The sequence below is a fragment of the Budorcas taxicolor genome, chromosome 20, assembly GCF_023091745.1.
Source record: "Budorcas taxicolor isolate Tak-1 chromosome 20, Takin1.1, whole genome shotgun sequence".
NCBI classification, from domain to species: Eukaryota; Metazoa; Chordata; class Mammalia; order Artiodactyla; family Bovidae; genus Budorcas; species Budorcas taxicolor.
In genome coordinates this window covers 13,740,926-13,754,913 of record NC_068929.1, presented here as the reverse complement: position 1 = coordinate 13,754,913, position 13,988 = coordinate 13,740,926, and the positions used below count along the sequence as shown (strand labels likewise).

At 42.2% G+C, this 13,988-nt stretch overlaps 1 protein-coding gene across 1 annotated transcript in view; it reads left to right on the top strand.

The window, feature by feature from the left end:
* The first annotated feature begins 2,532 nt into the window (after positions 1 to 2,532).
* NAIP (NLR family apoptosis inhibitory protein) overlaps positions 2,533 to 13,988 on the top strand; it is a 36,973-nt gene continuing 25,517 nt past the window's right edge. Inside the window, exons 1-4 of the mRNA XM_052659284.1 lie at positions 2,533 to 3,103; positions 6,005 to 6,104; positions 9,807 to 9,888; positions 11,678 to 11,729. Coding sequence (XP_052515244.1) covers positions 2,533 to 3,103; positions 6,005 to 6,104; positions 9,807 to 9,888; positions 11,678 to 11,729 — 805 coding nt within the window. The remainder of the gene's footprint in view (positions 3,104 to 6,004; positions 6,105 to 9,806; positions 9,889 to 11,677; positions 11,730 to 13,988) is intronic.

The following is a 13,988-nucleotide window of genomic DNA, read 5'->3' as shown; positions in this document are numbered from 1 at the left end:
TACCCTGCAATGTGGGAGACCTGGGTTTGATCCCTGCGTTGGGAAGATCCCCTGGAGGAAGGCATGGCAACCCACTCCAGTATTCTTGCCTGGAGAATCCCATGGACAGAGGAGCCTGGTGGGCTGCCGTCCGTGGGCTCACAAAGAGTCAGACACGACTGAGTGACTGAACGCAACACAGCACAGCGTGTATCTGTTAATCCCAAATTCCTAATTTTCCTCTCTCCTCCCCACCACCCCCAGCAATGGAATTTAAAGGTGGTAGATCCAGAGTCACCAGAAGCATTTAAATAGGTTAAAACAGAAATTCAGAGAGAGGGGAATTCGGTCAAAAACAGTGAGGCAAACAAGGCAGGCCTCAGCAGCCAGCCCGGTATCAGTGGTTCTAAACCTTTCTCTCCCTTTTCATGGTCTGGGCTGCTTTGGCAAAAATGAAAGTACTAAGATAGTACTGATGAAAGTACTAAGATAGTACTGATGAAAGTACCAAGGAAGAGCCCTAGGCTGTCAAGTCCACCAGGCTTTGGCTGGTTTCTTCTGTAAAGGAAAGGAACTTGAAACCAAAGGGAGAGTTGAGCAGATACTTCTTTTGGCCGGAATGTGACCCTTATCTGCTAACCGCTAAAGGAATTCTACGGGGAGAGCGCATGAAGACACAAACTGAAATGAAGGTACTCTTCAGTCAAAAAGCCCAGTAACCTTGTGGACTGATGAGAGCTTCCTGAGGAACCACTGCTGAAATGGCCTTAACATCTTAGAGACGAGGAGTTCTTTTCTTTACATTGAGTACTTCCAGATGAAGGGCATGCTTGGGCTTAAATAAGATCTTCAGTGAGCTGCAACTTCTGCAGAAATGTGGGTAGATGGGCAAATTCCAAATCAGCTGAGCCTGATTAAGGCAGGGCACACAGAGCAAAGTTGGTCACATGGAACTATCCAACTCCACCTGTAGGCATTAAACAAAATGCTTTGTTGATTCCTGAAATGTTGAGAATGCAAGCATGTGTCTTTGAACTTGTTATATGATGATACAGATTTACCCTAATCTATCCTTTTATCTACTTCCGTGGTGGTTCAGACGGTAAAGCGTCTGTCTACAATGTGGGAGACTCGGGTTCAATCCCTGGGTCAGGCAGATCCCCCCAACAAAGGTCCGTCTAGTCAAGGCTTTGGTTTTTCCAGTGGTCATGTTTGGATGTGAGAGTTGGACTGTGAAGAAAGCTGAGCACTGAAGAATTGATGCTTTTGAACTGTGGTGTTGGAGAAGACTCTTGAGAGTCCCTTGGACTGCAAGGAGATCCAACCAGTCCATTCTGAAGGAGATCAGTCCTGGGTGTTCTTTGGAAGGACTAATGCTAAAGCTGAAACTCCAATACTTTGGCCACCTGATGCGAAGAGTTGACTCATTGGAAAAGACTCTGATGCTGGGAGGGATTGGGGGCAGGAGGAGAAGGGGACGACAGACGATGAGATGGCTGGATGGCATCACTGACTCAATGGACGTGAGTCTGAGTGAACTCCGGGAGTGGGTGATGGACAGGGAGGCCTGGCGTGCTGCGATTCATGGGGTCACAAACAGTGGGACATGACTGAGCGACTGAACTGAACTGGTCCTTTTATCTTTTTTTTTTAATTAATTTTTTGACTGCTCTGAGTCTTTATTGCTGCGTGTGGGCTTCATTAATCGTGGTGCATGGGCTTAGTTGCCCTGCGCTATGTGGAATCTTCCCGAGCCAGGGATCTAACACGTGTCCTCTGCATTGGCAGGTGGATTCTTAACCACGGGACCACCAGGGAAGTCCTGATCCTTTTATCTTAAGTGATGATTGATACTCTGATACTACTTGGACTCCATAGGTGACCTTACTGTTGAAGGCAGGATAAAGGTCCGCTGTTACAGACCTACTAGTGTATTTTCTCTGAATTAGACTAAGTTATAAGCAGAAGAGCAATGTAATTCAGAAGAAAAAACAGAGTAAAGGGTTGAAACAGCAGGGGAAGGAGAGGGTGAGAGGAACTGAGTGTAGCATTGACGTCCACGCGCTGCGGTGTGTGAAGCAGGCAGCTGTTGAGAGGCTGCTGTAGAGTGCAGGGAGCTCAGCTTGGCGCTCTGCAATGACCTAGAGGGATGGGATGGGGGGCGGTGGAAGGGAAGCTCTAGAGGGAGGGGGTCTATTCACACTGGTGTATGGGCTTCCCTGCTGGCTTAGATGGTAAAGAATCTGCCTGCAGTGCAGGAGACCCAGGTTCGATCCCTGCGTCAGGAAGATGCCCTGGAGAAGGAAATGGCAATCCATTCCAGTATTCTTGCCTGGAAATCCCATGGACGGAAGAGACTGGTGGACTACAGTCTGTTGTACATCAGAAACTAACACAGCACTGTAAAGCAATTATCCTCCGATTAAAAAGAAATATGGTATAACCAGCAAAAAAAAAAAAAAAAGAAAGAAAGAAAGAAAGGGTTTAAACAAATCTCAGGACTAGTAAACCAAGTGATGATGTTCATGAACCTCTTTTTTCCCTCTTCAGAAAATGGCCGCCCAGGAGAAAGCCCCTGAGGAGAGGATTTCACAGTTTGATCCTGCTGTGTTCCCAGAGATGTCTGCTTTTCTAGGTGTAAATGCACTTCAATATGTAAAGGAAATAGAAGAAGAAGAGCACAGAGACAGAGAAAAAATGCAAAAAGGCTTTAATTCACAAATGCGTAGTGAAGCGAAAAGGTTAAAGACTTTTGTGAGCTATACCACCTTCAGCTCGTGGATGCCCCAGGAGATGGCAGAGGCTGGGTTTTATTTCACTGGCACAAAATCTGGCATTCAGTGCTTCTGCTGTAGCTTAATCCTCTTTGGTACTAGCCTCCAGAGTTCCCCCATGGGACACCACAAGAAGTTCCATCCAGACTGTGAGTTCCTTCTGGGTAAAGACGTTGGTAACATTCCCAAGTACGATATAAGAGTTCAGAATCCAGAGAACACGTTGAGGAAGGATGACAAAGCAAGGTACCAAGATGAGAAGGCCAGACTCGAATCCTTCGAGAACTGGCCATTTTATGCCCAAGGGACGTCCCCAAGGGAGCTCTCAGCTGCTGGCTTTGTCTTTACAGGTAATTTGAAATCATTTTCTGAAATGTTTCACTGGAATTAAGTTTAGGTTCAGTTGCAATATTTTGTTCAGTTGCAGCATTTTGTGAATCTTTCCTCACTTGGTCAACATATTATGTATAATATTATACATATTATACTATTAACATATTTTCTCAAGATTCAACTTCAGTACTTTTACTTTAGCTTTAATACAACATGTCAGTTTACCAAAAATATAAGCAAAATAAGAAAGTGACTTTTTCTAAAATTTTGGATGTTAGATAATACTTGACTGGATTTCTAAGGCCCTGAAAATAAACTGTGAGGTCAGTCTGACCCTAGTCTCCTTCTTACCCATCCTCCTTACCCATCCTCCTTTTACTGCCCTTAAATGATTGTTCTCTGATTCTTTTAAATGATTCTTTTAAATTCTTAAGTGATTGTTCTCTTAATTGCTGCAGCACTGGAGGGTTTTTGTGTGTGTGTGTATTTAACCTTAAGTTTAATTATAACATAGAGGTCAAGTTGCATTTCAGAAAACTGTGTCTGTGTGCTCAGTGCTCACTCAGTCATGTCCACCTCTTTGTGACCCTGTGGACAGGGGCCCTCCAGTCTCCCCTGTCCACGGAATTCTCCAGGCAAGAATACTGAAGGAAATTGTACGTTGTTTGAGTTGTCCTAGCCACGCCATAAATGTCACGACAGATCTGAGTGAGAATCCTGATTAATGCATACAGCTATCGTTCACTGAGCACCTACTTGAAGCTAGGCCCATCACCACCACCAGGCACGGGTTAAGCACTTACACTAATCCAACAAACTTGTCCTTTCCCCCATTTCACACATAACGTCACTGAGGCCCAAAGAGTTTAAGAAATGTGCCTAAGGATAGCCAACAAAGACCTACTGTATGGCACAGGGAACTCTGCTCAATGTTATGTGGCAGCCCAGATGGGAGGGCAGTTTAGGGAAGAATGAATACGTATATATGTATGGCTGAGTCCCTTTGCTGTCCACCTGAAACTATCACAACACTGTTCATCGACTATGTGCTGGGCTTAGTCACTCAGTCGTGTCTGACTCTTTGCGAACCCATGGACTGTAGCCTGCCAGGCTCCTCTGTCCATGGGATTCTCCAGGCAAGAATGCTGGAGTGGGTTGCCATACCCTCCTCCAGGGGATCTTCTCAACCCAGGGATCAAACCCAGGTCTCCGGCATTGCAGGTGGATTCTTTACCATCTGAGCCACCAGGCAGCAACTGTTAGTTAGTTCAGTCGCTCAGTTGTGTCCGACTCTTTGCGACCCTATGAATTGCAGCATGCCAGGCCTCCCTGTCCATCACCAACTCCCAGAGTTCACTCAAACTTACATCCATTAAGTCGGTGATGCCATCCAGCCATCTCATCCTCTGTCGTCCCCTTTTCCTCCTGCCCCCAATCCGTCCCAGCATCAGAGTCTTTTCCAATGAGTCAACTCTTCACATGAGGTGGCCAAAGTACTGGAGTTTCAGCTTTAGCATCAGTCCTTCCAAAGAACACCAAGGGCTGATCTCCTTCAGAATGGACTGGTTGGATCTCCTTGCAGTCCAAGGGACTCTCAAGAGTCTTCTCCAACACCACAGTTCAAAACCATCAACTCTTCGGCGCTCAGCTTTCTTCACAGTCCAACTCTTATATCCATACATGATCACTGGAAAAACCATAGCCTTGACTAGACGGACCTTTGTTGGCAAAGTAATGTCTCTGCTTTTCAATATGCTATCTAGGTTGGTCATAGCTTTTCTTCCAAGGAGTATGCGTCTTTTAATTTCATCGTGACTGTACTCCAATATAAAATAAAGTTTAAAAAAAGAAACAAAGTATTTAAATTCCATCTCAGGTACACTGCACAGTGCTTGACACACAGTACATGCTTCCCTGGTGGCTCAGAGGTAAGAGTCTGCCTGCAATGCGGGAGACCCAGATTCGACCCCTGAGTCAGGAAGATTCCCTGGAGAAGGAAATGGCAACCCACTCCAGAATTCTTGCCTGGAGAATTCCATGGACAGAGGAGCCTGGGGGGCTACAGTCCATGAGGTCGCAAAGACTTCGACATGACTGAGCAACCAACACTTTCATATGTTAGATAGAAGATATGTTAATTGTTACTATTATTGTTGTTTAATAGCAGAAGCTTGAAGAAATTCATATTGATAGTGTTACCCAAGTTGAATGTAAAGAAGAATTTAAAAGATTTCTAGTATAGGATTCCCCAGAGTCACAGTGCACTTATCACATATTTCTTCAAGATATTATAGTTAATGTCCTAATTGACCAAGAGACTGAAGCAGAGAAAATGCAGAAAAACCACATCTTTCCGTCATGTTCACAGTGGTTGGAGTTTGTAGTTTGACTTTAATCTGCCTATCAGTTTGTGTACCATTTACATCTCAAAATGCCTAAACCACAAGTTGGTTTTCTTCTTAGTTTTGAAAGCTGATCCTTTTGTAATTCCCCTAAAAACAGTTGTCAAAAAAGAAAAATATACTTGCCGAACATACATTTCAAAAGTGGAAAAAACTATGGCCAAGTTTCCACAGAAATTTCATAGCAATGCTCCAGCTTAAGTCTTCTGTGCTTTACTTCATGAGTACAGGGTTCCTCTGCTTTCCCACTGCTTTGGTGGGCATGTTGAGTTCAACAGCTTGGAGTTCTGTGTGTGAAGTATGGCCACCGCTAAGAGGTGAAGTTCAGGCTTCAAAAATGGTCACTGAGGGCAGTGGGACTGTGGATGGGGATTCAACCGGATGAGAGTGTGAATGAGCAGATGTGGTGGAGCATGTCTCATCTATGTACAGGGCAGTCAGCTTGCAGAGACACCCCTTCCGGACGACCCCATGGTGCTATTGCCGGGCCGTCTAAGTGGCTTGCTTCCTATGTAGGTAAACGCGACACTGTCCAGTGCTTCTCCTGTGGCGGATGTTTAGGAAACTGGGAAGACGATGATGATCCCTGGAAGGAACATGCCAAGTGGTTCCCTAAGTAAGTAGATAAATATTTTTTGCTTGTAATTTTTTTAAGACAAAGCAAAACTAAAGCGTCACCTTCCCAGAGCAGAACCTTCAGTTTTGATCTTTCTCCTTCCTAAATAAGAATGCTCCAGAATTTATTCAAGCAAGAAAGTCCTGATGACACTGTGAAATTTTTTAATTATATAATTTTAAAATAGTTTCTTAATATTGTTTCATTATCTAAAATACTAAGATATGATTTGCCAAGTAGAAGTTTCAGAATCTACCTTAATAAATATGGATAATTTGTATAGGGATGATGTAAAATTGTATAAAACATTGTTTAAAACATCATTACAAATGGTTTCATGTACTGCTGAATATATACCAGATGTAAACATTGTGTTTCAAAAACTCAGTAAGAGTTCTGATTATTACAGTGGTCTTGAGTTCTCTGCTTAGAAAATGATGTTTTAAAAATTATTTCTTATGTTACATTTATTAATATTTTCTACATGACTGTATCTACCAAATACACATTTATTCCTTTAAAATTTTTAAAACTTTCATTCTGGAAAATTTCATATGCAAGTATAGAGACCACTTATCAACACATGACCAAATCATGTTTTATTCATCTCTCACATACCTTTCCCCAGAAATAAAAATAACTAGATTATTTTAAAGCAAATCTCATTATATAATGTCACTTGTTGATATTTTAGCATATAGCTCTAAAATGCAAGAATACTTTTTAAAAACATAACCACAGTATTATTCTGCCTCCTAAAGAGGATTAGCAGTAATTCCTCAATCACATCAAATACCTGAGGCAGTGTCCTAATGTCCACATCCCCTCTCTCTTCCCTGTTTACTCTCTTTGCTGATTTGAAGTAGGACGCAAACAGGGTCCTTACATTACATTTTGTTGATATCTCAAGATTTTTGGTTTACAGATTTCCTCCTCCCTGACTTCTTCTTGTCATTTTCTCATGGAAGGAGCTGTGTAGTCTGTCCCGTAAAACTTCCTCCCCTGGGTTTGGCTGAATGTTTTTCTGGTGTCATTTAACATGTTTCTCTACTTCCTATATTTCCTGTAATCTGATAATTGGATCTGCAGCATGCTTTGGCTCATTTTATTTAACATACTTGTCATGTACCTACCACATGCAAAGAAATTGCTGGTTAGATCTTAGGTCAACCACAAAAAAACTGGGCTGTTGTTTAGGATTCTATGTCATCTTTCACACAGACAGCCATGCTCACAAAAATGGAAGGATGTCTGATCTGTTCAGTAAGAAGAAAAAGCAATATGAATGCATAGTGTATGGACTTGTTAGAAATATATAGAGGAAAAAGTTAAAATATACAAATCAAACAATTGATATCTTCAGGTTTGGGTTTGTCAGGAGATGAGGTGGAGAGGGATTTTTCACATTTTACTTTGTTCACCTCTATCTTGTTTAAATTCTGGGAAACAAATGTATTTCTTTTAAAGTTGTAAAAAAAAGTGAGGGGGTGGGAGGGAGGAAGAGAACAAAGAGAAGGGATTGGGGGAGAGAGAGAGGGAGAGGAAAGAGAAAGGGAGGGGAGCTCTTCCTGACAAGCAGATGAGACAGTTATAGGGAAGCATGAAGCCAGATGGTTAAATACTGATTACTTTTTGGCCGTGCTCACGGCTTCTGGGATCTTTGTTCCCTGATCAGGGATCAAACCTGCATCCTCTGCAGTGAAAACAAAGAATCTTAACCACTGGACCACCAGGGAGCTCCCCCAGATGGTTAAATACTTTGAATGTCATTCTGATTCGTTGACCAATCAAAAACAGACACCCAGCCAATCATACTTAGCACTGGCAGTGCCCCACGTGGGTATGTACCAAGTGAGAGTGAACATCGATCCTGGCTCTGGGGCACCTGTCTCTGCTCTGGCCTCAGCCAGTGCTTCACTTATCCTTAGGGCCACGATGCTTAGTGTCCCTGGGCTACACACTGGGCAACTCCCAGCAACACCGTTCACACAGACCCTCATGCAATGGTCTAGCCCCAACCAGAGCTGCAGATTCTGTGTCAGGTGGCCCTCATACACCTTCTCTAACGTACAGCCTAGGGAAAGGTGAGAAGCATCGGGGGAAGATGTGAGTCCCCGTGCTCAGCCCCAGATCTGGAGGGAGCTAAGGTCTGCTGCTGCAAAGGGGAGGGCAAAGCGCAGAGGCTCGGAGGTGCACAACGCTGCTTCCTAACACCCAGACCCTAGCCATGTTATTGAACCTCTGCATCTCATGAGTAAAGAAAAAAAAAAGATAATCCATAGCTGGTTGGTTGTTGTAAGGATTATAAACAAAGTATATGGAGCAAATGCCTTGTAAAAACTACCATGTGTTATACGACCATTTCACCTTTCACCTGTTTGTCATCATGAGTATATGGTTAACCAGTGTATTTCAGAGCTGGAATTAGAACTAAGACTCCTCCAATTTCTTGTTGATTGTGCTCTAGCCTTAACTGTTTGGGCATCATTAAAATATATATATTTATCTCTCGGCTGCTCTGGGTCTTAGTTGCGGCACATGTTATCTTTGTTGCATCATTCGGGATCTTTCCTCCGCCCATGGACTCTCTAGCTTTGTTCCACATTGCAGGCAGATTCTTTACCGTCTGAGCTACCAGGAAAGCCCACTCGGTGTACTAAATCATTGTAAATAAATAAAATGATTTTTACTGTGTTTTTAAAAGAAGTAGTATGTATTGAGCTCCTTCTCAACCCACTCTAAGCACGTGGGGAGGCCCCACACCTCATGTGCTATGTGGATTGTGTGCAGATTCAGGTTACGTATGGATTTGAGTTGTGTGGGGATTTGGGCACTCCTTGGAAGGATCTGTATACCTAAAAACTGGGGACCTCAGTGGCCCAGAGAGATGGCCCTCCAGTGATGTATGACTCATCTAATGGAGTTCACTTTCTCACATCTGTTCAAGAGAACACTGGTGAGATTGACCGCTTTGGGCAGGGGAGGTGGTACGAAGGAAAAAATCAAAAGGTTTATCTCTTCCCCATGAGTGGCAGAAGTGGAACTCACACTCCAGCTTCTTGACTCTCAGCCCTCTTGTTACTCTGACATCACTAGAAAGGAAGCTTAAATTTGTAAGAGAGAGATTTTTAAAAAGTGAACCTAAAATTGCTTCTGTTTTGTGGAATATGTTTTTTAAGTGTATTCAATATGCTCTTTTTAAAAAATTCTATCAATTTCCATTGTTTATTTCTAAGGAGTAGTATATATGGTTTTCAATAGATGAAATTTATTATCGTTTGTTACCTTTACTGCCAGTGACTTTCATGTAAGCATAGGAACTAGTTCGTCACTGTAGTTTAACTTAACAAAAACACCTCCAATCTATATATTGTTATAAATCCATCTCTTTGATTGTATTATGTTTTGTTTCAGGATAAAAGATAATCTGAAGATTTAGTTTTGCATTATTACACATGTCATTAATGGAAATGGTAATTATATAATAAAGTTAACTGTCATAAATTTTGGAGTAACTTTTTTTGACAGTTTTATCAAAGTAAAAAAGAACTGAGCAATTTAAAGTACGCAATGCCATAAGTTTTATTGTGTTTTTTGTGTTAATGTGTTAATGTTTTTTGTGTCACTGCAGTTATAAAGATACAGGATATCTCTATCACAATATCAGGGTACACTTTAATTTTGTTTGTTTGTTAATTATAGATGTGAATTTCTTCAAAGCAAGAAATCTTTAGAGGAAATTACCCAGTATATTCAAAGCTACAAGGGATTTGTTGATGTCACGGTAATTTATTATTCTTTTTAATTAATTTTTATTGGAGTGTACTTGCTTTACAAAGTTGTGTTAGTTTCTGCTGTACAGCAAAGTGAGTCAGCTATATGTATACATATGCCGTGAGCTAAGTTGCTTAGTCGCATACAATTCTTTGCGACCCCATGGACTGTAGCCCATCAGGCTTCTCTGTTCATGGGATTCTCCAGGCAGGAATACTGGAGTGGGTTGCCATTTCCTTCTCCAGGGGATATTCCCGAGCCAGGGATCGAACCCACGTCTCTAATATCTCCTGCATTGGCAGGTGGGTTCTTTACCACTAGTACCGAGTGGGAAGCGCTGTACATAAAACCGCTCCTTTTTAGATTTCCTTCCCATTCAGGTCATCACAGAGCATTGAGTAGAGTTCCCTGAGCTATACAGTAGGTTCTCATTAGTTATCTCTTTGGCATCATGGTAATTTATAAAAAATTTATAAATTAATTGGAATGAGGAGAGTACATCCCTCTTTTGTCATGGCCTCTCCTGTTTCTTCTTCCTTTATCCCATTCCCCTACCTCTTATTGGGCAGGGGGAAGGAAAACATGTTCTTTTGGTCAACTGAAGTCCTTAGAACCGTCTGCCTTCCTGGTAGTTCTCTCCTCTTTGGCTGAGGTCAGTTCCTCCAGCTTCAGTGTCCTCATGAGACATTCAGACCACAGGATGCTACCCACAGTAAGCCTCAGAGATGGTTACTTTATGCTCTATCATATGACTTCCCTAGTGGCAGTTGTTGGAAAAACCCATCTTACACAGGCTTATGCCAAAAAAAAAAGCACGGAGGGCTCGATTTATTGGCTAAGATGACTCAGATGAGAACCCTGCAGGGGCAGAAGTGTTTCTTCAGACAGAAATCTGGGTGCAGTTTTCAGAGAAGAATCAGTTACTCAACACTTAACCATCCTTCTGAATCTAGTTTCTTTCTTATATCTCATACCTTCCTCATTAGTCAAAGGACCTCTGTGATATCTTCTTGTAACTTAGCTTCTGAGTTGGATCTCTGGAAAAACTAACCCAGAAAAGGCTTCTTGTTGACTATAAATATTCACAGGTTTTCTTTTCCTATTACACTGTGTAAAAAATGTCAATATTAATAGATATAATAATTAAAGGAATAATTCTCTAACAACTCTACCATTCAATTCAATTAAACTCTTAATTTACAGGCAGAGGGTGGAGGAGGGAGTTCTTTTAATTTTTGTTCATAGATAGTTGTATACTTCAAATCAGTAACTTGAATTTTTTTAGATTGAGGTGCAGTCGATCTACACTCAGATGGTAAAGCGTCTGTCTGCAATTCAGGAGACCTGGGTTCGATCCCTGGGTTGGGAAGATCCCCTGGAGAAGGAAATGACAGCCCACTCCAGTATTCTTGCCTGGAAAATCCCATGGACGGCAGAGCCTGGTAGGCTACTGTCCATGGGGTCGCAAAGAGTCAGACACGACTGAGCGACTTCACAAAAAAAAAAATAGTCGATCTACGCCTGAAACTAAAATATTATACAACACAGTGATTCACAATTTTTAAAGGTTATACTCCATTTATAGTCACTGTAGAATATTGGATATGTCCCCTGATACATAGCTATATCATACCTATATATGTAATATATAGACATATATAGTGAATATATCCAAAATATATAGAATTTTTATTGGATATATTCACTATAGAATATTGGATATGTACATTAGATACTTGTGGCTTATTTATTTTATGCACAGTAGCTTACATAATAGCTTGAGTTTTTATTTTCTTCAGGGAGAACATTTTCTGAATTCCTGGATCAAGAGAGATTTATCTGTGGCATCAGGTAAAGACTCAGACATATTTGGAAAAGCTCTAGTTGTTTATTTCTTTTGCTTTTTTCCCCCTAATCTTTCCATTTTCCTCCTCATTTTGTGGTGCCATCGTAATTTTTTAAAAAACCATTTCATTAGATTTTCTTGGTCTCCTGGGGTGATTTAATTTTTTAACATAAATAAACATAGGGAAATATATCAGGGTTGGGTCCTTAATTGAATTTCCTTTAAAACAATTAAGATTTCTGAATAAAATGGTTTTGAAAACATTCTTAAATGGATCAGTGTCTATTAAGCAATTAAATGTGAAGCAATAGAAAATAAATGTTGACCTCTGCCACCAATCCTGGCACAGAGCTCCTCAGTTCAGTTCAGTTCAGTCACTCAGTCGTGTCTGAGTCTTTGAGACTCCATGGACTGCAGCACGCCAGGCCTCCCTGTCCATCACCAACTCCTGGAGTTTACTCAAACTCATGTCCATTGAGTCAGTGATGCCATCCAACCATCTCATCCTCTGTCGTCCCCTTCTCCTCCCGCCTTCAATCTTTCCCAGCATCAGGGTCTTTTCCAATGAGTCAGTTCTTCCCATCAGGTGGCCAAAGTATTGGAGTTTCAGCTTCAGTATCAGTCCTTCCAAGGAATAGTTAGGACTGATATCCTTTAGGATGGACTAGTTGGATCTCCTTGCAGTCCAAGGGACTCTCAAGAGTCTCAACACCACAGTTCAAAAGCATCAATTCTTTGGCACTCAGCTTTCTTTGTAGTCCAACTCTCACATCTGTACATGACTACTGGAAAAACCACAGCCTTGACTAGATGGACCTTTGTTGGCAAAGTAATGTCTCTGCTTTTCAATATGCTGTCTAGGTTGGTCATAACTTTCTTCCCAGAAGCAAGCGTCTTTTAATTTCACGGCTGTGGTCACCATCTGCCGTGATTTTGGAGCCCAAGAAAAATAAAGTCAGCCACTGTTTCCCCATCTATTTGCCACAAAGTGATTGGACCAGATGCCATGATCTTAGTTTTCTGAATGTTGAGTTTTAAGCCCACTTTTTCACAGAGCTCCTAAAAGCCATGTAATTTCCTAAGTGATAAGATCATGAGGAGCATCTCTTGTTCTAATATTTGATGTTTGACACTGTCCCTGATACAGGGCTCCTAAAACCCTTGTAAACTCCTGTGGTGACTCTGGGTGGGCTCTTGGTTGGGGGTTGGTCACTGGGAGGAACAAGTTATGATTAGAAGCTTGGAATTTTCGTCTCTAACCCCTTTTCTTCATAGCGGAGAGAGGGGATATAAATTGAGTTAATGATTGATCATGCCTATGTGAGGACGCCTCCATAAAAATCCCAATAGTTTGTGGATCCAGGAGCCTCTGGGTGTGTGAACACAACCACACTGTGACACATTCCAACTCCATGGGGAGAGAAGCTCCCAGATCTCAGTCTGTGAGCCAGTTCATCTGCACGTGTGTGCATGCCAAGTCGCTTCAGTCATGTCTGTGTCCTTGACACGCTATGGGCTGTAGCCCACCAGGCTCCTCTGTCCAAGAGGTTCTCCAGGCAAGAATACTGGAGTGGGTTGCCATGCCCTCCTCCAGGGGATCTTCCCGACCCAGGGATGGAACCTGCATCTCTGATGTCTCCAGCATTGACAGGCGGGTTCTTTACTAGTAGCACCACCTAGAAAGCCCCCAGTTCATCTGTACCCTTGATCATGTCCTTTGCTAAACGAGTGTTTCCCTGGGTTCTGTGAGCCACTCCATCGAATGAAGTGGAGTGGGAGCAGTCTTATGGGACTGAGCCTTTAATCTGTAGGATCTGGTACTACTGAGTAGATAGTGTCAGAGTAAATTGTAGGACACCCAGCTGGTGGTGCAGAGAATTGCTGGGTGGGGAAAGTATCAGAAGTACTGTGGATGTGACGGTAGCGTGAGAGTAACGGAGACACACTGGAGGAGAAGAATGGAGCTTCTCCAGCACAGGAAGTCATATTCCAATTAATCCTGGGATTAAATGTCATACTGAAACAAGCTTTTATCTTAAGGAATTTTGCAGTATCTACTTTTGTTACCATACTTAATAGACACATAAGTTGGTTTTCAAATCCTCAAGAGGTGCAGAAGACAGGACCCAAACTCTAGGGCCAATGTGGAAAGTCTAATGGAGACCACCCCCATAGAGCTGACACCCAAAGGGCAAGAAATAAATCTGCCTCCTTTTTAGGGGGCTTCAAGCAAGATTTGCCTTTCTCAAGTCTTGACACTAACG